Source organism: Gopherus flavomarginatus, chromosome 4 (assembly GCF_025201925.1).
Source record: "Gopherus flavomarginatus isolate rGopFla2 chromosome 4, rGopFla2.mat.asm, whole genome shotgun sequence".
NCBI lineage: Eukaryota > Metazoa > Chordata > Testudines > Testudinidae > Gopherus > Gopherus flavomarginatus.
Genome location: NC_066620.1, coordinates 68,797,990 through 68,822,916, shown reverse-complemented (window position 1 = coordinate 68,822,916; position 24,927 = coordinate 68,797,990). Strand labels below are relative to the sequence as shown.

The 24,927-nt window shown below is 40.3% G+C and overlaps 1 protein-coding gene across 1 annotated transcript in view; it reads left to right on the top strand.

Annotated features, from left to right (window-relative positions):
- Positions 1–24,927, top strand: part of BIRC6 (baculoviral IAP repeat containing 6) — a 349,123-nt gene that overhangs the window by 289,653 nt on the left and 34,543 nt on the right. The window contains 5 exon segments of the mRNA XM_050951314.1: positions 540–685; positions 3,084–3,194; positions 8,865–9,082; positions 13,585–13,746; positions 20,083–20,160. Of these exon segments, the coding sequence (XP_050807271.1) occupies positions 540–685; positions 3,084–3,194; positions 8,865–9,082; positions 13,585–13,746; positions 20,083–20,160 (715 nt within the window).

Sequence of the window (24,927 nt, the reverse complement as noted above, 5' to 3'; positions counted from 1 at the left end):
TTATTTTTATTACTTTAAGAAAACTTTGAGAGAGCATTACAATGTGGAGGGAAAAGGTTACACGTTTTAGGACCTAATCCTGCTCTGAGCTCTGCAAAAGGAGACCCAATGTCGGTTTGGGACCTTCAAATGTTTTTGTATTGGTTTTCTGTATTAATTTTTGGTGTAAAGTACTTTGAAAATGAAAAATGTCATAGTTGGTTACAAACAACTGTACTGCTGGAGCAAGAAACTGTTATTTCAGTGTATTGTTTTGTCTTTCTTCAAACTTCACTTTGCTGTACCCAAAACACACATTTTTGCTGGTCCAGTCAAGACCATATGCTAATGATTGTGATATTTAAAGGAAAGAATTCAGTTTTTATCCTATTTCATGGTAGGTGTGGTGACACATTGCATTTCAAAAAGGCTTTGTTGTTTTTAGTGCTAATGTTTTTACCCATTGTCAGTAATAGCCAGCTTTCTGAATATTGTGTCTGATTAGTTCTATAACCTTACCTGCCCCCTCACCCCTTTTCCCCATTCTTTTCAACAAACAGGTCTAAAAAAGAAAAAGCTAAAGCAGGAGTAAAACCAGATGCTTCTGATCAAGAGCCAGAGGGGCTGACACTTTTGGTACCAGACATCCAGAAGACTGCTGAGATAGTTTATGCTGCTACTACCAGTTTGCGCCAAGCAAATCAAGGTAGAATAAAAATAGTCACTATTTTGATGAATACCGTACATAAGATTTTTAGCATGCTTCTTGACATAAAATTCAGAGGCCAAGATTTTAAGAAATAGATGCCAGAAGTTAGACTGCTAGGACTTAGATGCCCAGTTACCTAAATATTGGATTTAGCCACCTTAAATGGCACTGCTGAGATCCTCAAAATCTCTGCTCAGATGCCTTGTAGCCCTGCAGATGTCTGAAGTCCCTAGTCCCTTGCAGTTCCACCATTAAATTTCCCTACGTTTTATCCAGTGAGCTGCTACAGTCTAGCATCCAGGTGCCTATCTCATCTGTATGCCTCAGCGGGATCCTCAAAGTAGGCATTCCCCTGCGCCTCTCACCTGTGATGCTTACTCGAGTGTGCGTGCTCAAAGCACGTGTAACCGCCTACAAAATGGCAGGGGGATAAGGAGGAGGCAGGTTCTTTGTAACCTTTATCCCAGTTGTTAGGGCACTCACCCAGGATGTGGAAGATCCAGAATAAATTCTCTTCTGCCTGATGTTTAAAAGTGATTTGAATATGGGTTTCCCATCTCACATGAGTCTCTTATCCACTGAGCTATGGGATATTCTGGTATGAGTCTCTCAATAGTTCCAGTTGAAGCTGTTCCACTATGTAATAAATAATTAAGCATGCATTGGGCTAGAGAGAGAGAATGAGTCTCTACTCCAGTGGCTAGGGCACCCACTTCAGAAATGGGAAACTTAAGTTCAGATCCCTTCTCCACATAAGGCAGAAGTGGGGAATTGAACATTCTGTGTGAGTACCCTAATCACTGGGCTAAAGGTCATAAGGGACTGCTACCTCCTGCATCTCTTGCAAAAAAAACAAACCCACCCACAATAGCAGTTTAGGCGCCTACCTCCAGAAGAGGGTTCACCGCAGTTATTCCCAAGTAGAGATTGGTACAGGGCCGGAGCAACCCATGAGGCGACCTAGACGGTCGCCTAGGGCACTAACATTTGGGGGGAGGTGACCAGGACCAGCGCTAGTGTTTTTAGCGCCCTAGGCGCATGACCATTTCGCTGCCCCGCGCGCTGGCCTGTGGAGAGGGTCCGCTGGTCCGCGGCTCTGGTGGAGCTGCCGCAGCCGTGCCTGCAGGAGGTCCACCGGAGCTGCGGGAGCAGCGGACCATCCGCAGGAATGCCTGCAGCAGCTCCACTGGAGCTGCGGGACCAGGAGACCCTCCGCAGGCACGACTGCGGCAGGTCCACCGGAGCCGCCTGCAAACCCACCCACCCACCCCCCCGGCAAAATGCCGCCCCCCAATAATCCTGGCGCCCTAGGCGATTGCCTAGGCCGCCTAAATGAAAGCGCCGGCCCTGGCAGTGACCACAGCGGCCGCCCCGGTCGTCGGCATTTCGGGAGTGGGACCTTCTACCACCTCTGTCAGGGACAGGACCTTCCGCCGCCTAGGGTGGCAAAAAAGTCCCTTTTGAAGGGCAGCGCTTAGGCCTCACTCCCCTCTTTGGAATTTTCTGTTAACTAATTTAGGCAGCTCCCCATTCAGTGCACTGGCTTTTGTGGATCCCATTCTTAGGCATCTCTCTCTCTCCCTCTGCACTGCATAGGGAGCCTTCGTGCCTAATTCAGGGCTGTAGACTCCACTTGGTATCAAAGTTCCTACAAGTTAGGCACTGTAACACTTAGCATTGCAGTGCTTAAGTCCATTTGTCAATCTAGTCCCTAAGTCTTTAATTTTGGACTTACGTGGCTTGATTTTCAAAACTGCTGAACAGCCAGCAGTTTCCTGGGAAACTTTGGCACTCGTTTTTAAAATTCTTGATCAGATTATGCAAAGCTGGTTAATGTAAGGGACAATGCTGTATCTTCCAGTTTTTATCACAATTGTGTAACATCTTGTCTAACACGGAGGAAAATGAATAAGAGAAAAGCTGACAAAGTGATAACTCTGCTGTTGCAATTAAACTACTTGAAGGAAAAAAATTCTTAATAAGTTAAGTACAGAACAAAGAGCCTAAATTAAGGATTAAAATGAAGAAATTTCATATAACATTTGGTGTCTATACAGAAATTAAAGAAACCAATAATGAATGGCACTTATGGTAACACAAATTTTACAATATATGTGGCCTTCTACTCATAAGTCTATAGAGTAGGGAAACATGAAATTTTATAAAAAGTTGAGAACATTATCTTAAATTCACATAGCAAGCTGATAGTTTGAGCTTTACAGTTACATTATTGTAAAGCAAAACTTACTCTGAAATAAAGAGCTGATTTTTGTCATCACTTGTGGGGAATATGTGTTCAGTATCCTTGTCAGACCAGCCACTAGTAAATGAGAAAAGATCAGATTTTAATCTTGTGTGGAAAAATATATATCACTTTCAAATTTTTATATAACAGAAAAGAAGTTGGCTGAATACTCCAAAAAGGCTTCTGTGAAGCCCAAGCCCTTGTCTGTTCTAAGGTCCCTTGAAGAAAAGTATGTGGCTGTCATGAAAAAACTCCAATTTGGTAAGTTAAGAAGAATTAATATTGTGTAATACTTTGTATAGAAAGAAGAATTCTAAAAACATACCTTGAGGCTTCAGTCCAGGAAAGATTTGCACCTGTGAATAACTTCATACAGTAGACAGTTCACATGCAGAAGGTTACCCGTATCCATATTTTCAGGTTGTAGTAAGTTTCATTAGATTATGTTCAAATGTATTAAGTGTGGGGGGTTTCACATACAAGCTACAAAATGATCTGTGTGTGTGTCTTTTAGTTCTCGGAGACCACTGCTGACCAACGTTGTCTCCTTGTTTCCTTGTGCTTCCCCCATCTCTCTTTCTGTATCCTTCTGTTTTCTTCTGTCTTGTATTTAAATTGTAAACTGTATAGGGCAGGAACAGTCTGTTTGTTCTGTGTCTATACAGCACCTAGCATGATGGGGTCCTGGTCCATAACTGGGCTCTTAGATACTATGAGAATACAAATAATCATTTCTTAAATATTTGTGGAGGGAGGGTTACAAATGCTGCAAAAACAACTGTTTAACCAACTTATTTGCTTCTATGAATAAATGTAAGACAATATTATGTTCAGAGATACATGTCTGGAGAGTTATGAATAAGGTTGTCAAGCAATTAAAAAAATGAATCACGATTAATCGCACTGTTAATAATAGAATACTATTTATTTAAATATTTTTGGATGTTTTCTACTTTTTCAAATATATTGATTTCAGTTACAACACAGTGTGTACAGTGCTCACTTTATATTTTTATTACAAATGTTTGTACTGTAAAAAAGATAAAAGAAATAATATTTTTCAGTTCACCTAATACAAGTACTGCAGTGCAATCTCTTTATCATGAAAGTTGAACTTACAAATGTAGAATTGTGTGCCAAAAAAACCTGCATTCAAAAATAAAACTTCAGAGCCTACAAGTCCACTCAGTCCTACTTGTTCAGCCAATCGCTCAGACAAACAAGTTTGTTTACATTTGCAGGAGATAATGCTGCCTGCTGCTTCTTTACAGTGTCACCTGAAAGTGAGAACAGGCTTTCGCATGGCGCTGTTGTAGCCAGTGTCACAAGATCTTAGGTTCCAGATGCACTAAAAATTCATATGTCCCTTCCTGCTTCAACCACCATTCCGGAGGATATGCATCCATGCTGATGATGGGTTCTGCTCGATAACGATCCAAAGCAGTGCGGACTGACACCTGTTTATTTTCATCATCTGAGTCAGATGCCTCCAAGAGAGGGTTGATTTTCTTTTTTGGTGGTTCAGATTCTGGAGTTTCTGCGTCAGAGTGTTGCTCTTTTAAGACTTCTGAAAACATTCTCTACATCCCATCCTTCTCAGGTTATGGTACTTCCGATTCCTAAATCTTCGGTTGAGTACCATAGCTATCTTTGGAAATCTCACATTGGTACCTTCTTTGTGTTTTGTCAGCTCTGCAGCAGAAGCGTTCTTAAAACGAACAACATGTACTGAGTCATCATCCGAGACTACTATAACATGACATATATGGCAGAATGTGGGTAAAATCGAGCCAGAGATATACAGTTCTCCCCCAAGGAGTTCAGTCACAAATTTAATTAATACATTATTATTAACACGCCATCAGCATGGAAGCCCGTCCTCTGGAATGGTAGCTGAAGCAAGAAGGGGCATGTGAATGTTTAACAAAAGCCAGCTACAAAAGTGCCATGTGAACGCCTGTTCTCCCTTTCAGGTGACATTGTAAATAAGAAGTGAGCAACATTATTTCCTGCATATATAAAGAAACTTGTTTGTCGTAGCAGTTGGCTGAACAACAAGTAGGACTGAGAGGACTTGTAGCCTCTACAGTTTTACATTTTTGTTGTTTTGAGTGCAGTTATGTAACAAAAATTCTACATTTGTAAATTGCACTTTCACGATAAAGAGATTGCACTGCAGTACTTGTATGAGGTGAATTGAAAGATACTACCTTGTTTACAAATATTTGCACTGTAATAATGATCATCAAAAATAATATTAAGTGAGTAATGTACACTTTGTATTCTGTGTTGTAATTGAAATCAATATGTTTGAAAATGTAGAAAAACATCCAAAATATTTATAATAAATTTCAATTGGTATTCTGTCATTGTTTAATAGTGTGATTTAAAACTGCAGTTAATTGTGATTAATTGTTTTGAGTTATGCACTTGAGTTAACTGCGATTAATTAATAGCCCTAGTCATGAATACTCATGTAACTGGGTATTCACACCAGAAATTTTTGCGGGCCTTCTTGAAAGCTCTCTGAGTTTGGTAGCATGAAGAAGCAATAACATGGGACTTAAGTGATTAATAATTGCATGAAATACACTAGGATGAAATTCAGTAAGAACAAATGTGAAGTACTACACTTAAGATGGAATAAGCAATTGCACAAATACAAAATGGGAAATGACTGCATAGGAGGAGTACTCCAGAAAAGGATCTGGGGGTTACAGTGGATCACAAATTAAATAAGAGTCAACAATGTGGTGGTGATGCCAAAAAATAAACACACTTCAGACTATATTAGCAGAACTGTTGTAAGCAAGACACGAGAAGTAATTCTTCCACTCTACACACCACTGTTAAGGCTTCAGCTGGAATACTGCGTCCAGTTCTGGGCACCATACTTTGGGAAAGATGTCGATAACTTAGAGAAAGTACAGAGGAGAGCAACAAACATTATAAAAGGTCTAGAAAACATGACATAAGAGGAAAGATGGAAAAAACTGTATTTCATTTCATCTGGAGAAGAGAAGACTGAGGGGAAGTATGGTAACAGTCTTCAAGTAGCAGCAAGGGAAATTTAGGTTAGACATTAGGAAAAACTTCCTAACTATAAGAGTAGTTAAGCACTGGAACAAATTAATCAGGAAGGTTGTGGAGTCTCTGTCACTGGAGATTTTAAGAACAGGTTAGCAAACACCTGTCAGGGATGCCTAGATAATACTTCGGGCTTCTCTATACTTAAAATGCTACTGTAGCACTTCAGTGTAGACACTGTCTATGCATGAGGGCATCTCCCATCTGCATAAGTAATCCACCTCCCTGAGAGGCAGTAGCTAGGTTGATGGAAGAATTCTTTGGTTGCTCTAGTGCGGTGTACACCAAGGGTTAGGTCGGCTTAACTATGCCGCTCTGGTGTGTGGATTTTTCACACACTTGAGTGATGTAGCTGGCTCAACCTAACTTTTCAGTGTAGACCAGGCTTTAGTCCTGCCTCAGTGCAGCAGATTGGATTTGATGACATACTGAGGTACTTTCCAGTCCTGCATTTCTTTGATTTTTTTATGAATCGTGAATAGTCATAGCAGTAGTCATTGTGTAAATAGTTTCTGAGATGTGAAAATATCTGAACCTACAGATAAGCCATTCTAATAATAATGAAAGAAAACTAGTAAAAAAATCAGTCTTTCAGGAATAATTAATAAACAGAAAAGGGGGCTGAACTTGTTCATAAATTGTTGGGTGTGGATAGTTCTTCCCACGCTCACATCAAGCTTTCAACAGCCAGTAGGGACATGGGTCCATGTCAGAGGTCACAACCCTAGGCTAGCCCAAAGCCTGCAGCTGAATTAGTATGGTTAGGCCAATCTTGACTTCAGTAGGGTTCCACTCTAGCACATGTGGTCTGTGCTTGTGGATCCAGTTCCAGGATCCGATCCTCAGTTAGTAAAATCAACCATAACTTAAGCAGAGAACTTGGCATTTGTCCTCCATGTCTCCCAGCATGGTTCATTAGTGAAAATATATACAAACCTTTTTGGTGGATTTCTGTAATATTTGTAAGATAATTCTTAGTAATTTTAATGAACATTTCAGTGAAAAATTTTGAGGGGAAATGTTTTCTGAACTTCTAAAAAATGTATGGGTAGCATTAAAAAAAAATTAAATATTTATTGCTAGATGCTTTTGCTGGCTCATACACAAAATTTTCTTTTTATTTTATCAGTTAATGTGTTCCGGTCCTATAAATCTTCACATGACTAATCTGAAGTAGTCCATTTGATGTCAATGAGGACTATTCACATGGGTGACGTAGGGCTTGGCTACACTCGAAACTCCAAAGCGCTGCTGCGGCAGTGCTTTGAAGTGCGAGTGTGGTCGCGGCACCAGCGCTGGGGGAGAGCTCTCCCAGCGCTGCACGTACTCCACCTCCCCGTGAGGATTAGCTTGCAGCGCTGGGAGCCGCGCTCCCAGCGCTGGGGCACTGTTTACACTGGCGCTTTGCAGCACTGTAACTTGCTGTGCTCAGGGGGGTGTTTTTTCACACCCCTGAGCAAGGAAGTTGCAGGGCTGTAAAGTGCCAGTGTAGCCAAGGCCTACGGGTTTGGAGGATTGGGTCCATGAAATGTGTGATTCGGGGGGGGGGGGGGGGGGGCAGGAAACTATGCTAAAAGTCAAAATACTGTATGAGAGAGTATTCTTGCAGTATTTCAGCCTCTAAAATAACAAGTACAAGAAATCATGTAGGATATTTGGTCTTGTAAAATTTTCAGTTCAGTATTTACCAGACCCTTCCTGGAGCTTGTAATAATCACAGAAACCTTCTTGAAGCTCCCAGGATTCAAAACTTTGCATCCTAAGTCCAAAGCTTTTCACTCATCCCTTAGAAAACAGTACGGTAATTCATGGTTCAAAACAAAGCTGTAGTATTTAGACCAAGTCGCTTTGTCTGAGGGGAAAAAAAACAAAAAACAAAACCCACCCACCCCCAAAAAAACAACCACCACCACCACCAAAAAAAAATAAACATCTTCCAAAAGTGAAAAAGCACTCTTTCTAGATCCCTTGTCTCAAAAAAGCACTTTTCAAATTAAACTCAACGTTTCCCCAATAATTTACTTCTTGCCTCGGAGCATGAACAATTTCAGACAGAAGAGTTCTCTTTCTCAGAATATTTTAATGGTGGATCAAAGTCAGTCATAATAGAAAGGCTCCCATAAACTTAATTACTGAATTCACTGCCATTCGTCTGTTACACAACATACAAGTTTGGGTGGGTGGGGGTTCAGAAAAAGAAGCCAGGACTATTATTGTAGGTGGCTTGACAAATCATTTGTTGTTTTGAGAGTAGTTTTTGTGTCACAAATCAAGGTCTTGTTGTCATTTTGCCTACATTATCTTTTATGTAGTATCAATTTCTTTTTCAACTTATTGCTAATGAAAACAGAGAATGTAGCTGGGAGAGTTAGTGGTGCTATCTTTTCACCTTTGGCACCAAGTATCAAATTTCATTTAATGACAAATGATAAAAAAATATCTAGTCTTGTTCTAATCTTTTATGAATATTTCCCCGTATTAAACATAGTTGGTTGTCTGCTCCAAATTTGATCATGACTAGAATTATTATTATTCTTTCCTTGGGACCACAATAACAGGAAGTTTTATAGATCAGAATTGAGCTACATTAACATGGTTGTGCATGGAAGCTTGTAAACCTGCTGAACTATACTTTATTCTACCCAGTACTGCGTATGCTTCATTTTCTGTGGTCACTATATTAACTCACAAAACAGCCTAGAAAAGAGGAGTGAAAGGGCAGTATATGTTTTGATTACATGGGATGTAACTTTTCAATGGGTATCAGTTTGTCACTTTTTTAACATCAATCCATTAGTAACATTATTTTTCTGATGCAATAAAATATTATTTTCACTATTCTAGATACATTTGAAATGGTTTCTGAAGATGATGATGGAAAACTAGTTTTTAAAGTAAATTACCACTACATGTCTCAGGTGAAAAATGCAAGTGATGCAAACAGTGCTGCCAGGGCTCGACGTCTTGCTCAAGAAGCTGTGACTCTTTCAACATCACTGCCACTTTCATCTTCATCCAGTGTCTTTGTACGCTGTGACGAGGAACGGCTTGATATCATGAAGGTAAGAAACAGAGGTGCTTTCTGACTCTTCACTCAGTAGAAGAAACATTTAGGAGAATATTTTTAAATACTCATGAGAAACATTTAGGAGAATATTTTTAAATACTCATGAGAAACATGACTATTCAATTTACGATTTTAATTGTTGCCAATTGTAACTTCTAAATAAGCTTCCCATAGGTGACTACAAAGTCCTAGCAACTTGGTATATATTCCATATCCATTCTCTGTGTGTTCACTTCTGTTAAAACTGGAGAGAGGGGCCAGATGAATGAAAGAAATAATAGATACATAATTTTATTTTTGGGATTGTTTTCGAAGTGAGGTTCTGCTCTGAAAAGCGGATAAAAACATGGTATCTTGCAGTTCTACATCAATTTCTCAATAACTTCCATATAAAATAAGCTCAATTTACAAGTGAAGTCTTCTCTTTTTTCTAATTACTAGCTGTCATAGTATAATTCCCAAATCTGGACCTTAGCGTCCAGGATATGGGTACTAGCATAAAGTCCTCTAAGCTTAACTACCAGCTTAGATTTTGTAGCACTGCCACCAATCAGCAATTCCAGGGCCTGATACCCTCTGGTCCCCCCAAAACCTTCCCTGGAGACCCCCAAGACCCAGATTCCTTGAGTCTCACAACAGAGGGGAAAAAAAACATTTCCCTTCTCCCTCCTTTCCTCCTCCCAGATTCTCCCTGCCCTGGGTACTCTAGGAGAGAGAGAGACAGACTCCAGCTTCGTGAATCTAAACAAAGGGATTCCACCCTTCTCCCCTCCCTTCCCTGTCTCCAGGAGAGAGAGACAGAGATAAACACAGAGAGCAGGTTTTTCTTCCCTCCTCCCTTTCCTTTCTCCCACCTATTCCCTGGTGAGTGCAGACTCCCTTCCCTGGAGTCTTACAAAAGATAACCAAAAAATCAATTAGATTCTTAAAAAAAAAAAAAAAAGGAAAACTTTATTAAAGAAGGAAAAACATAAAAATTGTCTCTGTAATCAAGATGGTAAATATACAGGGGTTTGTATAGCTTATAGACAATAGAAAGAAGCTTTCTCCAGCAGAAACACAATTTAAGCTACTTCCAGCAAGTACACATCTGCAAATAAAGAAAAACAAGTTAAAAGACTATGACCGCCTTTGTACTTACTTACTATTCTGAATAGATAAGAGACTGTAGTAGGGAGATTGGCAGAAACCTGGTTGCACATCTAGTCCCGTCCAGGACCCAGAGAGAACAATGCACAAACCCAAAACCCACAAACAAAGGCTTCCCTCCACCTAGATTTGAAAGTATCTTGTTTCCTGATTGGTCCTCTGGTCAGGTGTTTGGGTCCCTGTTTGTTAACCCTTTACAGCTAAAAGCGACATTAACCCTTAACTATCTGTTTGACACTAGCCCTTGAGGCTTAGCCCAGGATTTGAAAATCAAGTCAATTTCTTTCCTCCTTTTCATGACTAGCAATAGATCTGGGAGTCGGGACCCCTCAAGGGGTCGCAAATTTATTACATGAGGGGTCGCGAGCTGTCACCCTCCACCACAAACCCCACTTTGCCTCCAGCATTTATAATGGTATTAAATATATTAAAAAGTGTTTTTAATTAATAAAAGGGTCACACTCGGAGGCTTGCTGTGTGAAAGGGGTCACCAGTACAAAAGTCTGAGAACCCCTGCAGTAGATTCTGCAGGCCAAAATTTGCCCATACATATACTCGTGCAACTCCATTACATTCAAAGTATACCATTAGTGGCTCCTGTTCAACCTCATTGCCTTCAGTGGGCTTGCAGAGGTATAGCTACACTGCAGTTAAACACCTGTGGCTGGCTCATGTCAAATGACTCAGGATTGCGGGGCTCAGGCTATGGGCTGTTTAACTGGGGTGTAGACATTTGGGCTCGAGCTAGCTCTGGGACCCTGCCCCCTCGCAGCATCCCAGAGCCTGTGCTCCAGTCCAATCCTGAACATTTGCATCTCAGGCCTGGTCTACACTATGCGTTTATACCAATTTTAGCAGCGTTAAACTGATTTAACGCTGCACCCGTCCACACAACGAGGCCCTTTATATCGATATAAAGGGCTCTTTAAACCGGTTTCTGAACTCCTCCCCGACGAGAGGAGTAGCGCTGAAATCAGTATTACCATATTGGATTAGGGTTAGTGTGGCTGCTAATCTACGGTTTTGGCCTCTGGGTAGTATCCCACAGTGCACCACTGTGACCGCTCTGGAAAGTCATCTGAACTCAGATGCACTGGCCAGGTAGACAGGAAAAGCCCCGCGAACTTTTGAATTGCATTTCCTGTTTGCCCAGTGTGGAGCTCTGATCAGCACGGGTGACGGTGCAGTCCCAAATCCAAAAAGAGCTCCAGCATGGATTGTACGGGAGATACTGGATCTGATCGCTGTATGGGGAGACAAATCTGTTCTATGAGAACAGAAGACGAAATGACAAAGCATTTGAAAAAACACAGAGGCCACAGCACAGTGCTGTGTGACATGCGTAACGGAAAGCCAAAGAATCAAATGGACGCTCATGGAGGAAGGTGCAGGACTGAGGACTCCAGCTATCCCACGGTCCCCGCAGTCTCCGAAAAGCATTTGCATTCTTGGCTGAGCTCCCAGTGCCTGTCGGGTCAAACACATTGTCCAGGGTGGTTCAGGGTATATCTCGTCAATTTACTCCCCCTCCCCCCTCCGTGGAAGAAAAGGGAAAAAAATCTTTTCTTGACTTTTTTTCAATGCCACCGTATGTCTGCTGCATGCTGCTGGTAGACACAGTGCTGGAGCAATGAACAGCAGCATTCTCTCCCCTCCCCTTCCCGATGGCAGACGGTACAATATGACTGCTATCCATCATCATCATCAGCCCGTGAGTGCTCCTGGCTGGCCTCAGGTGAGGTCGGCCGGGGGCACCTGGGTAAAAATAGGAATGACTCACGGTCATTTCCGGCAGATGGTACAGAATGGCTGGTAACCATCCTCATCATAGCAACTGGGGGCTGAGTTCCATCAGCCTCCCCCTACCCCCTTTCATGTCTAAAGAAAAGATTCTGTACTGCCTGGACTATCATAGCAGCGGGATGCTGGGCTCCTCTCCCCCACACCATTTAATGTCCTGCCTGGACTATCATAGCAGCTGGAGGCTGCCTCCCCCTCCTTTTATCTCACTAAAAAATCAGTGTTTCTTATTCCTGCATTCTTTATTACTTCATCACACAAATGGGGGATACTGCCACAGTAGCCCAGGAAGGTTGGGGGATAAGGGAATCAACGGGTGGAGTTGTTGCAGAGGCACCGCCCATGAATGGCGTGCAGCTCATCATTTCTGCGGGATCTGACACAGAGCAGCTGTGCTCTCTGGTTCTTCGATACACTGGTTCTCTAGTACACTTGCCCCATATTCTAGGCAAGACTGACTCTATTTTTAGATAAACCATAAAGAGGGATTGACTCCGGGAGTCATTCCCATTTTTGTCTTTGCGCCCCTGGCCGACCTCAGCGAAGGCCAGCCAGGAGCACCCATGACAGCAGCAGACAGTACAGAACGACTGATAACCATCATCTCATCGCCAATTTACAATGGCACAGCAGACGATACAGAACGACTGGTAACCATCTCTGCTACCTTGCAATGGCAAATGAATGCTGCTGTGTAGCACTGCATTACTGCCTCTGTCAGCGGCATCCAGTACACATACGGTAACAGTGACAAAAGGCAAAACGGGCTCCATGGTTGCCATGCTATGGCGTCTGCCAGGACAATCCAGGGAAAAAGGGCGCGAAATGATTGTCTGCCGTTGCTTTCATGGAGGAAGGCATAAGTGACGACATTTACCCAGAATCACCCGCGACACTGTTTTTGCACCATCATGCATTGGGATCTTAACCCAGAATTCCAATGGGCGAGGGAGACTGCGGGAACTGTGGGATAGCTACAGGATAGCTACCCACAGTGCAGCGCTCTGGAAATCGACGCTAGCCTTGGTACATGGACGCACACCGCCGAATTAATGTGCTTAGTGTGGCTGCATGCACTCGACTTTATACAATCTGTTTTACAAAACCGGTTTATGTAAAATCGGAATAATCCCGCAGTGTAGACATACCCTCAGTTAAACAGCCCTGTAGTCCAAGCCCTGCGAGCCTGAGTCAGCTGATATGCACCAACCAAGGGTGTTTAACTGCAGTATAGACCCACTCAGAATGACCCTCTAATTGGTATTTAGTAAACAATCTATTCCTGATGTACAAAAAAAGGCGTAGACTTAGCTTCCTCTAAATTGCTTTGGACGGGTAGTGCTACCAGGAGAGAGAGACATTAACAACTTGGATTTATCACTAACGCAACCAGGTTAGACACATTTGTAAGATGATGACATTTTTATATAGGTATTATTTTTCAAAGTAGAACTAGAGGTAAAAAATAACTTTATCCTGTAACCTCTAAAGATACCAATTATAAAATTTTTAAAACTGCAATTTGTCACATTTCTTTTTATGTGATAGGTGCTCATAACTGGCCCAGCAGACACCCCTTATGCAAATGGATGCTTTGAATTTGACGTCTATTTTCCACAAGACTATCCTAATTCACCTCCACTTGTGAATCTGGAAACAACTGGAGGCCATAGTGTGAGATTTAATCCAAACCTTTACAATGATGGCAAGGTAATGTGCATTGAACTTAGTTCTCATGATGAAATGCAGTGTTCAAGTATGTTTTGTGGTATGTCTGTCTGTCCTGCTGCCCTGCTTTGTGTTGTGTTAGCAACAAAGTGAAATGGACAAGAATATTGCTTGTGCCTGTGTGTTTGCTCATTATGTCTTAACCATGGTTAAGAGGTGAAAGTTATTTTAAACTTCTCTACTGTAACCAGGGTGGATTTGATTTAAATCACTAGTCAAGAAGACTCAATTTAATCATGGTTTTCTACATAGAAGTGCATTCTTGTTGGTTGTTATAACTTTAATACATATTCTTCACAACTCAAGGATAGATATAGATTTCATTTTTAGAAGGTACACACTATACATTTTTAAACAGTGATTTATTTTGAAAACTTATCAGATTAGTTTTACAGCTATATCAGAAAATGAATGATTGTTTGGTTATTTCATTTACCAAAGGTAATTGAAGCAGATGTTTATTAAATCATTAGGAGGTGAACTATCTCCAATTCAACAGGTTAATCATTAATATTTGGAGGATTTTCTTGCCATGCTGTATTAGGAGAACATCACCAGACAGACATTTAAGTTGTTTTATTTAACTAAAACAATGTTAAGTATTCTGGATTTTTTTTCTTCAACAGCAAAGCTATAATATTTTAACAAAACAAGCATATGTTCCTCGCTTCTCGCATTTATCTCCAGACTTCTTACTCCTTGTCTAGGTCTATTCCACCCCCAACAATCTTCTAGTCATTGAACTTTTTGAAACTTTGCACTTTTAGGGAGAGGTAAGGGATTGACTCTGCGTACACAAATTTGCAGAGGGACAATAGAGTTGAGGTTTGTTATTTCTCACCTCTATGTATTTATTTATTTATTTATTTATTTTAAAACATTTTTGTTATTAACAAGCATGTTATCGCTGGAGACACAAAGCCAGTTTGACAACTGCAAAACTAAGCATCTCTAATGGCATCTTTTAGACTGAGCACTTGGTCCTATTGGATAGACAGAAAGATTAACCTAAATAATCTGTACAGAAGCTTGTGGAACCCCATAAGATTGGGTCCCTAATCCATGAACTGTTGGAACTCATTTACAAAGCTTTTCTTAAACTTTACATGAATATATTTTCTCATACTATAGAATTAGAATTTATAATCCCTATTCCATTTTGAGATATCTGAGCTATCATGTCTTAATTAAAACTATCTTTGCTTTTTTCCTCAAAAAACATTTTATCAAAAAAATTGGATTTTTTTTATATATTTTTTTTAATCATTGATTTTTATCCACCCTGACTGTAACTCACAGCAACTGCACAGAGGAAGAGCAAACCAGGAAAGTGTGAAATTTGCAGGTTTCATACAGACAGAATTTGTGTGCTGCCTTTGCATGAGAGAGAAAACTTTTTAATAAATATGCAGTTTATCATTAATTGTACTATGTATACATTAATATCTTTCTTTTTTTATTTTTTATTTTATGCACCATATATGCAGAAGTGCTAATTTATTTTTCCTCCTTGAATCCAAGGTTATTAGCTGTTCTTAACTAATACGTTGGTGAGGGCTCTCAGCGGCTCCCAGAAGCTGCTTGTTAAAATTTGCCTTCCAAACTGAAAGGACATTGGGTTGATTTCCCTATTACTAATGGAATTCACCCCTTCTCTGGATACTGTCAGAAATGACTTACCCTGAGGCTTTTTTTCCCTGTAGTATGGACCAGATTGCAACAATTTAGTGTTGTGTTTTTTCAATATTTCCCATCCGAGGGGGAGAACTGCAAACCTCACTAGAAGGTCATCATCTATTCCCTCTTCCTCACCAGATTTCATAGGCTGAGCACTTGTGTTATGTTATCAGTATCCAAAGAGCCCAAGTCACTTTTGAAAATGGGATTTAGGCTCCTGAAGATCTTAGCGTAAAATTTTCAAAACCACAAAGTCTTATTGAAAGTCAAGAGACTTGTGTTCCTAAATTGCCAGGTCACTTTTGAAAATGTGATTTAGGCCAAATCATTCAGGTGCTTTTGGAAATTTTACCTTTAGTCTCTCTGCCTCAGTTACCCATTTTGTAAAATAGGGACAGTAGTATTTCTCTGCCTCACTGGGGTGTTGAGACACTCAAATACAGGTGTCAGCAACCTTTCAGAAGTGGTGTGTCAAGTCTTCATTTATTCACTCTATTTTAAGGTTTCACATGTCAGTAATACATTTTAACATTTGTAGAAGGTCTCTTTCCATAAGTCTATAATATATAACTAAACTATTGTTGTATGTAAAGTAAAGAAGGTTTTTAAAATGTTTAAGAAGCTTCATGTAAAATAAAATTAAAATGCAGAGCACCTCCCACCCCACCCTCCCCGGACTGGTGGCCAGGACCTGGGCAGTGTAAGTGCCACTGAAAATCAATTTGCGTGCCATAGGTTGCCTACGCCTGCTCAAACACTTTGGTAATGCAGGCCACATAATCACCTAAGATATGTAAATAGATGGATATACACCTCTAACTCGATATAACGATGTCCTTGGGAGCCAAAAAATCTTACCGCGTTATAGGTGAAACCATGTTATATTGAACTTGCTTTGATCCACCAGAGTGCGCAGCCCTGCCCCCCTGGAGCACTGCTTTACCGCGTTATATCCAAATTTGTGTTATCTTGGGTGGTGTTATATCGAGGTATCAGTGTACTTGAGAACCCTGGCAATAATATTCCTCAGACACCAACAAGCAGCTAATTCTTCCTTTCTCCAGTGGGAATTTTCAAGGGAGTGCTCAAAATAATCTGAGGATGATCACTAATGGGGTTCCTTCATAGGTCCCAGGGTGTTGATTGCATGTGAAAGAGGAATGCAAACTGTCTTTTTGTTCTCCATAAACTACTCTTGCATAACTTTTAATATTCATCACACTTGACTTTCCTCCACCGCTGCTACAGGGACTCTGAAAGAGGCTGCTTAAAGCAGACAAGATTCTGGGACCCTATTGACAATGCTCACCTGCCATTGCATGTTGCTGCCTCTCGGGTGGCACCTGACAATATTTCAGAACGCTTTGAGGGAGGCCCTTTTCAGTGTATGGGACGTAAGGAAAGGCCTTCATTTGGGCTGAACCTCTGACACTCAGGATCTCCTTGAACTCCTACTGTCATACTCCCCCTACTCAATCCCTTTCCTTGATTTTGTTCTAGTCTTATCTAGTTTCAGACATTCCCCTGTCTTCAATACAAAAGTGCTGTTGAAAAAGAGAGTCCACATCTGTCATAAGCATTCATAGACTCTAGGACTGGAAGGGACCTCGAGAGGTCATAGAGTCCAGTCTCCTGCCCTCATGGCAGGACCAAATACTGTCTAGATCATCCCTGATAGACATTTATCTAACCTACTCTTAAATATCTCCAGAGATGGAGATTCCACAACCTCCCTAGGCAGTTTATTCCAGTGTTTAACCACCCTGACAGTTAGGAACTTTTTCCTAATGTCCAGCCTAAATCTCCCTTGCTGCAGTTTAAGCCCATTGCTTCTTGTTCTACCTTTAGAGGCTAAGGTGAACGAGTTTTCTCCCTCCTCCTGATGACACCCTTTTAGATATCTGAAAACTGCTTTCATGTCCCCTCTCAGTCTTCTCTTTTCCAAACTAAAGAAACCCAATTCTTTCAGCCTTTCTTCATAAGTCATGTTCTCAAGATCTCTAGTCATTCTTGTTGCTCTTCTCTTGACCCTCTCCAGTTTCTCCACATCTTTCTTGAAATGCGGTGCCCAGAACTGGACACACTACTCCAGTTGAGGCCTAACCAGCGCAGAGTAGAGCAGAAGAATGTCTTCTCCTGTCTTGCTCACAACACACCTGTTAATGCATCCTAGAATCACGTTTGCTTTTTTTGCAATAGCATCACACTGTTGACTCATATTTAGCTTGTGGTCCACTATAACCCCTAGAGCCCTTTCTGCTGTACTCCTTCCTAGACAGTCTCTTCCCATTCTGTATGTGTGAAACTGATTGTTCCTTCCTAAGTGGAGCACTTTGCATTTGTCTTTATTAAACTTCATCCGGTTTACCTCAGACCATTTCTCCAATTTGTCCAGATCATTTTGAATTATGATCCTATCCTCCAAAGCAGTTGCAATCCCTCCCAGTTTGGTATCGTCTGCAAACTTAATAAGCGTACTTTCTATGCCAACGTCTAAGTCGTTGATGAAGATATTGAACAGAGCCAGTCCCAAAACAGACCCCTGTGGAACCCCACTTGTTATACCTTTCCACCAGGATTGGGAACCATTAATAACTACTCTCTGAGTACAGTTATCCAGCCAGTTATGCACCCACCTTATAGTAGCCCCATCTAAATTGTATTTGCCTAGTTTATAAGAATATCACGTCAGACTGTATCAAATGCCTTACTAAAGTCTAGGTATACCACATCCACTGCTTCTCCCTTATCCACAAGATTCGTTATCCTATCAAAGCTATCAGATTGGTTTGACACGATTTGTTCTTTACAAATCCATGCTGGCTATTCCCTATCACCTTACCACCTTCCAAGTGTTTGCAGATGATTTCCTTAATTACTTGCTCCATTATCTTCCCTGGCACAGAAGTTAAACTAACTGGTCTGTAGTTTCCTGGGTTGTTTTTGTTTCCCTTTTTATAGATGGGCACTATATTTGCCCTTTTCCAGTCTTCCGGAATCTCACTGTTTCCCATGATTTTCCAAAGACAATAGCTAGAGGCTCAGATACCTCCTCTATTAGCTCCTTGAGTATTCTAGGATGCAGTTCATCAGGCCCTGGTGACTTGCAGGCATCTAACTTTTCTAAGTGATTTTTAACTTGTTCTTTTTTTATTTTATCTTCTAAACATACCCCCTTCCTATTAGCATTCACTATGTTAGGCATTCCTTCAGACTTCTCAGTGAAGACCGAAACACAGAAGTCATTAAGCATCTCTGCCATTTTCAAGTTTCCTGTTACTGTTTCTCCCTCTCACTGAGCAGTGGGCCTACCCTGTCCTTGGTCTTCCTCTTGCTTCTAATGTATTGATAAAAAGTCTTCTTGTTTCCCTTTATTCCCATAGCTATTTTGAGCTCATTTTGTGCCTTTGCCTTTCTAATCTTGCCCCTGCATTCCTGTGTTATTTGCCTATATTCATCCTTTGTAATCTGACCTAGTTTCCATTTTTTATATGACTCCTTTTTATTTTGTAGGTCACACAAGATCTCGTGGTTAAGCCAAGGTGGTCTTTTGCCACATTTTCTATCTTTCCTAACCATCGGAATAGCTTGCTTTTGGGCCCTTAATAGCGTCCCTTTGAAAAACTGCCAACTCTCCTCAGTTGTTTTTCCCCTCAGTCTTGATTCCCATGGGACCTTACCTGTCAGCTCTCTGAGCTTACCAAAATCCACCTTCCTGAAATCCATTGTCTCTATTTTGCTGTACTCCCTTCTACCCTTCCTTAGAATTGCAAACTCTATGATTTCATGATCACTTTCACCCAAGCTGCCTTCTACTTTCAAATTCTCAACGAGTTCCTCCCTATTTGTTAAAATCAAGTCTAGAACAGCTTCCCCCAGTAGCTTTTTCAACCTTCTGAAATAAAAAGTTGTCTGCAATGCAGTCCAAGAACTTATTGGATAGTCTGTGCCCCGCGGTGTTATTTTCCCAACATATATCTGGATAGCTGAAGTCCCCCATCACCACCTAATCTTGGCCTTTGGATAATTTTGTTAGTTGTTTAAAAAAAGCCTCATCCACCTCTTCCACCTGGTTAGGTGGCCTGTAGTAGACTCCTAGCACGACATCACCCTTGTTTTTTACCCCTTTTAGCCTAGCCCAGAGACTCTCAACACTTCCGTCTCCTATGTCCATCTCCACCTCAGTTCAAAAATGTTCATGCTCTCTTGATATAGGTGTGTGTGACAGCGTTCACCTATATTGTTTGGCTTAATAGTTTCCTTTTCCTTTTTTTTTTTAATGTATTTTTAAGGGAAGACAGGGAAGAATTCATTACATTCTCAGGGATATTGAATTTGTGTGATGCATTCATTTTGGAACCTCCAGAGTTTGTGACTTTTTTCTGTGATTTTTTTTTCAATTTCTCTGTTTCATTCATTTGCTAGCATACTGTCCTAGTTGAACTTTGTCTATAATTTTTATAGCTTAATTTGGCTACCATTTCAAAGTTTGATTTTCAAAAAGATCTAATCTGTCATAGTTCACAATATATTTTGATGCCTACAAATCCCTATTAGTTTTAAAATGTTGTGTTAATTTAACTATGCAGAGTTTGTCCCTGTGCATTTTATGTTCTATCTTATTACAAATTTTATCTACAGGTCTGTTTAAGCATACTTAACACATGGCATGGAAGACCAGAAGAAAAGTGGAATCCCCAGACTTCAAGTTTTTTGCAAGTAAGCATTTTTCCTCCTTTTCAAAATATGTTGTGTAAGAACAAATAAACATCTGAAAAATGTCTGCTCTTTCCTTAGCTTTTCTACCTTAGAACTTTAAACAACCTTTTTCTTCATAAAATACCATGCACAAAAGAAATTGATTACTTTTCTATTTTGCCTGTGGGAACCTCTGGCTAACTACCAGCCCTCACTGAACAATGAAAGTGCTGTAGAAAATTTAATGACTGTTGGTCATCAGTTAGATTTCTTATTATTTTGGAATGGAATTAATATGCTGTAAATGTCCCACACTGAGTCAGACCTCCTTATCATTGATTTCTTCTATTTAAACATTCACTCATTGCACCCAGAAGCTGTATGGGATACTATAACAATCTTTATATACTTATTTCCAGCCAATTTCCAACTAGCAGCTACAGTCCCCAAAATAAAATACTAATATGGATTTAGCAAAACCTGAATTGCAAAATCATAATCTTATAGCTGGCCATAGTATGATTTTTGCTCTAGTATTTTTTAACAGCTGCAAATAACAAAAGGAAGTAGCTTGTTGAATGACAGCACTGTAACTAATAATATGAATACCTGTGTATTCAAATATTCATTAGCCTAGCACCTTTGGAAAAGAGAGAATCTAAAACACATATAGATTTATAAATGTCAGGACTTGACAGTTTGTTACTCTTGAGAAATCTTAACATCTTGTGTTCAAGAGTTTAAATGTAAATTACTGGCAACCTTGATCTAGTTAAGTCTTTTAATTCAGTGTACTTTGAGGGCTTGTTTTTCATGTATGTGATTGCGCCACTGTAGCACTTTAGTGAAGACGCTGCTATGCCAACAGGAGAGCTTCTCCCATTGGCATAGTTAATCCACCTCCCTGGGAGGCGGTTGCTGTGTCCATGGGAGAAGCTCTTCCATTAACATAGCATTATCTACATTCGGGGGGGGGGGGAGGGGGAGGAGTTAGGTCACTATAACTATGTCACTCGGGTGTGTGGATTTTTCACACATCTGAGTGACATACTTATACCAATATAGGTCTGTAGTGTAGACCTTGCCTTAGACGAAGCAAGAATAACATATCCAAGAGAAATTATTACTCAAGAGCTATCCCTTGCCCCTGCACTGATAAGTTCTGGAAGCAGTCCCAGTTCATTTCTCCTTGGCTGAAAGAAGGATGGCAGTTATGGCCTTTGATGATGGAAAGGTAGAAATCAGGTAGAAGTAGGGGGAGATATCTGGACACTGAAAGGGGTGAGAGAGGACTCCTACCCACTGAGTGTGGAAATATTACTGTTTATATGCTAGCTTTTGTCTCTGGGAACCTAGCTTGACATCCTACTTTACTTCATAAGAGAAGTTAAAAGCATAGTGAATATTTTGACAATTTAACATACAATGCTTTTATATGAGGAGAAAGTCATTCTGATTATGATTGAGGCTCAGTGCGTAGCAAGCTGACTTATATTCAGGCATTTGCTCAACTTCCCCCATGTAGATTTTTGGAGATATTTTCCCTTCTGGGGACTGGAAGTCTGAAATTAGGCCCCAATCCTGCAAAGATTTACACACTTGCTTAAATTTACATACTGTAAATACTGTATACACACACACACACACACACACACACACACACACACACAGAGTATTTAAATATATATATAATATTTGAAAAAATAAATTGTGCTAGTTACAGGGGAACTGTTGACATAAAATCAAGACAAATTCAAAACTTAAGCTAAAGTAATTTCATGCACTTCAATTGCCCTGCCACATTTTCCTATCTTTTAACTTCTTCTATTTCTATTGTACACCAGCCCCCTGCTAGAATGCGGGGTTTTGGATCCATGCGCTGTCCCGCGTTAACGCGGGGACCATGTTACCATGGATTCCAATGAAGGTAATTAAATTTGGGATCCATGCGCGGTCCCGCGCTATAACCAAATTCGTGCTATAAAGATGCGCGTTCTAGCAAGGGTCTGCTGTATATGATGCATTCACATTAACAGGAAAACCAGTAAAAATGATAGTACAGAGTGTTGTCAAAAGCAGAGTAAACTAATTGACTAAAAGAGGGTTTTTTCCCCTAATTTTTCATTTACAACAGTGTTAAGTGTTACTTGTCACAATAGTGGAGAAACAGTTTTCAGAGAGAAGTTTAACTTAAACAGAGTCTGTTAGGGGTCTTCCAGCGCTGAAATGCGGTATTTGTTTTGGAGTTCTGAAAAGGCGGGGCTGGGGGACTTCAGATGAAACATACTGATAAAATATAGTTAAGTCAAAAATAAGACCTCTCTTTGAGATCTCTCTTTCAAGAGTCAGAGGAACAAATAATGGAGGACTCTCGGAAGGCTGAAGTTGTAAATAACTACCTTTCCAATTTTAAACAAAAATGGGAAGAGGAATTATGAGCAAGCAAATGCAGGTGACAGTTCAGAAGATCCCCAAGTTTCAATAAAACCTCATAAAGTTAACTACGTATTAGCCGAGCTAGAAAAGATAAGATCCAAATGTTGTAAACAAATGGACAAAGAAATTATGTGAAAGTGACCAATACTTTTTTATACACCTTGGAAATAGATAACAGTCCCTGATCTGAGACTACAAAATGTGGTTTCAGACTTCAGAAGGAAGGACAGGGAACCCTCATTCTTTTTGTAACACATGAACTGTAAAAATAAAAGGGGAATGTTCATAAAGGTGTTGAAATATTCTACACAGTCACTGCTTAAATTGTTTCCAGTGTATTAGCTACAGAGTTGACAGAATCGATTACAGGATGAAAATAATAATCTTTTTCAGTGTGGGCTCTTCATATTCCCACTGTGATGAGGCACCATAAGCCTTGGGAGCCTTCTGTGAACACAGAGCATATTATAGGTACTGGGATTCTGAGAAAAGGGGGACTCAGTCCTCTGGGATTCCTACTATTGCTGCACCAGGGCCTTTCTTGACCCATTCTCCAACTCCAAAGTTGATGGAGTTGGCTGGTGCTGGTCTTTCAATGCTAGGGCCTTCCTCAGTGATTGTGCCTGGTGAAACCTCAAAGGTTGGTGCCAGTTACGCTTGCAGCACTAGAGAAAGCTACAGAGGTTCAGTCCTCTCCGAACAGCAGTAAGTCCTCAGCCATCTCTAGTTAATTCTAAATGTATGGGAGGCCCTGGGAGCTTATGTTCTCTACTGTAAAGCATAACGTTAAGAGAAAGTGGAGAAATGAGAATTCCTTGGTGCCTGGGGAATCAAGCACTCTAACAAGAAAAGGCATTCTATGGATCAGAGATGGGACCAGTCCATGGTGCTGGAAGTTTTGGTTCTAAATGTTCTCCCTCCAGTGCAGATGCTGAAGACACCATCTGCTGCTGCTCTTGATGCTGACCTCACTTCCCTAATGCTAATGCCTAGATTAACCAGTTTTGAGGGCCAGTTTATCTCTGGATAGATCAAGAAGTTAGTTGGTCCCCCATTATGGGCTTTTAGTTTCAGGGACAATTTGATTGAGCACAGTGCCATCTGGGATGTACTTTGCAGCTTCTTTCTCTAGACAGCTTCTAGAATAAGGACTGAGGTTCTTGGTTTGTGCTCATAAGAGCTTCTAGTCTCAATCCTTTTAAGCCTCATGGTATGATCTTGTGCCTTACCACCCTGTTGTGTTTCCCTCATTAGGCTTCTCGGTGTTGTAGGAAAAGGCCTAGATCTCCAGGCTCGTCTCACTTATTTCCTTTCCCAGAGATCTTGGGGTCATTTTTCTTGAACTTCTTTCTATTTTTAGTTGTTGGGTTTTTTTACTGTTATTTCTTGGTGGTGTATGCATTGTACATTTGCTTCTGAGTATACAAAAAACTGTTTACAAGAAGCATAAATTATGAGACTGTGTAAGTGAGCCTGCATATATTTAATATTTATATCTATAGCCAGAGGTTTGGGTCCCATTTTTTTCATATATTGTGGGAAGACGTAGAGAAACTGTGTAACAAATGAATTATACAAGACATAGGACAAATTGTTATTGGTATAGTGTAGATTTCACAGGAATAGGTAATTCCTGTTTTTAAAAAAATTAGCACAATGCTCTAACATACAGTTATTAATTTTCAGAATGCTAAAGGCAGCCTTTGTTAGCTCATTTTAATATTCTCTTAAAGGCTGCTATAATTGGACATTTAATAAAGAATACTAGTTTGTGACTATAGGGAGTTAACCAGATTCATGACCAGTAGTTTGTTAATAGTTTTGCTAATAAATTCCTGTAAAAGGACTGTTCTGGGGGAAAATACATAATTTCAATGTTGCTGATCAGCTTAGTTTTCCACAGAGCCATCTAATTAGCATTTTGAAAGGACTGCAAAGCAGAAAGTGTTTTGTTGTTTTGGTTTTAAAACCTGGACATAATTGCTGCAAAATGCCATTGTTTGCTGCAGATTACCCTCTTTATCATCCTGGTATGGTAATGGCACGAAATTTTCTTCTCAGCAAGAATCCATGTTTTTTAACTTCTTATTTTTTGTGCTGTGTATGGGATTGGACATTAAAGTAGCACGGCAGATAAAGGATTAACTTTAGAAAATAATTTCAGAAGGTTGAAATTTAACACAAGAAAACATTCTGTAAATATCTAAGTGGAAAAGTCCAGTTTGTGGGTTTGTGGGGTTTGTTTGTTTTTTTAAACAGTTAAGGCTTGAGATTCCTCTCAAACATCAAGAGAGCGTTACCATGTATTCTACGATATCTCTTATATTGTGATTGAGAAATAGGGTTTTACTA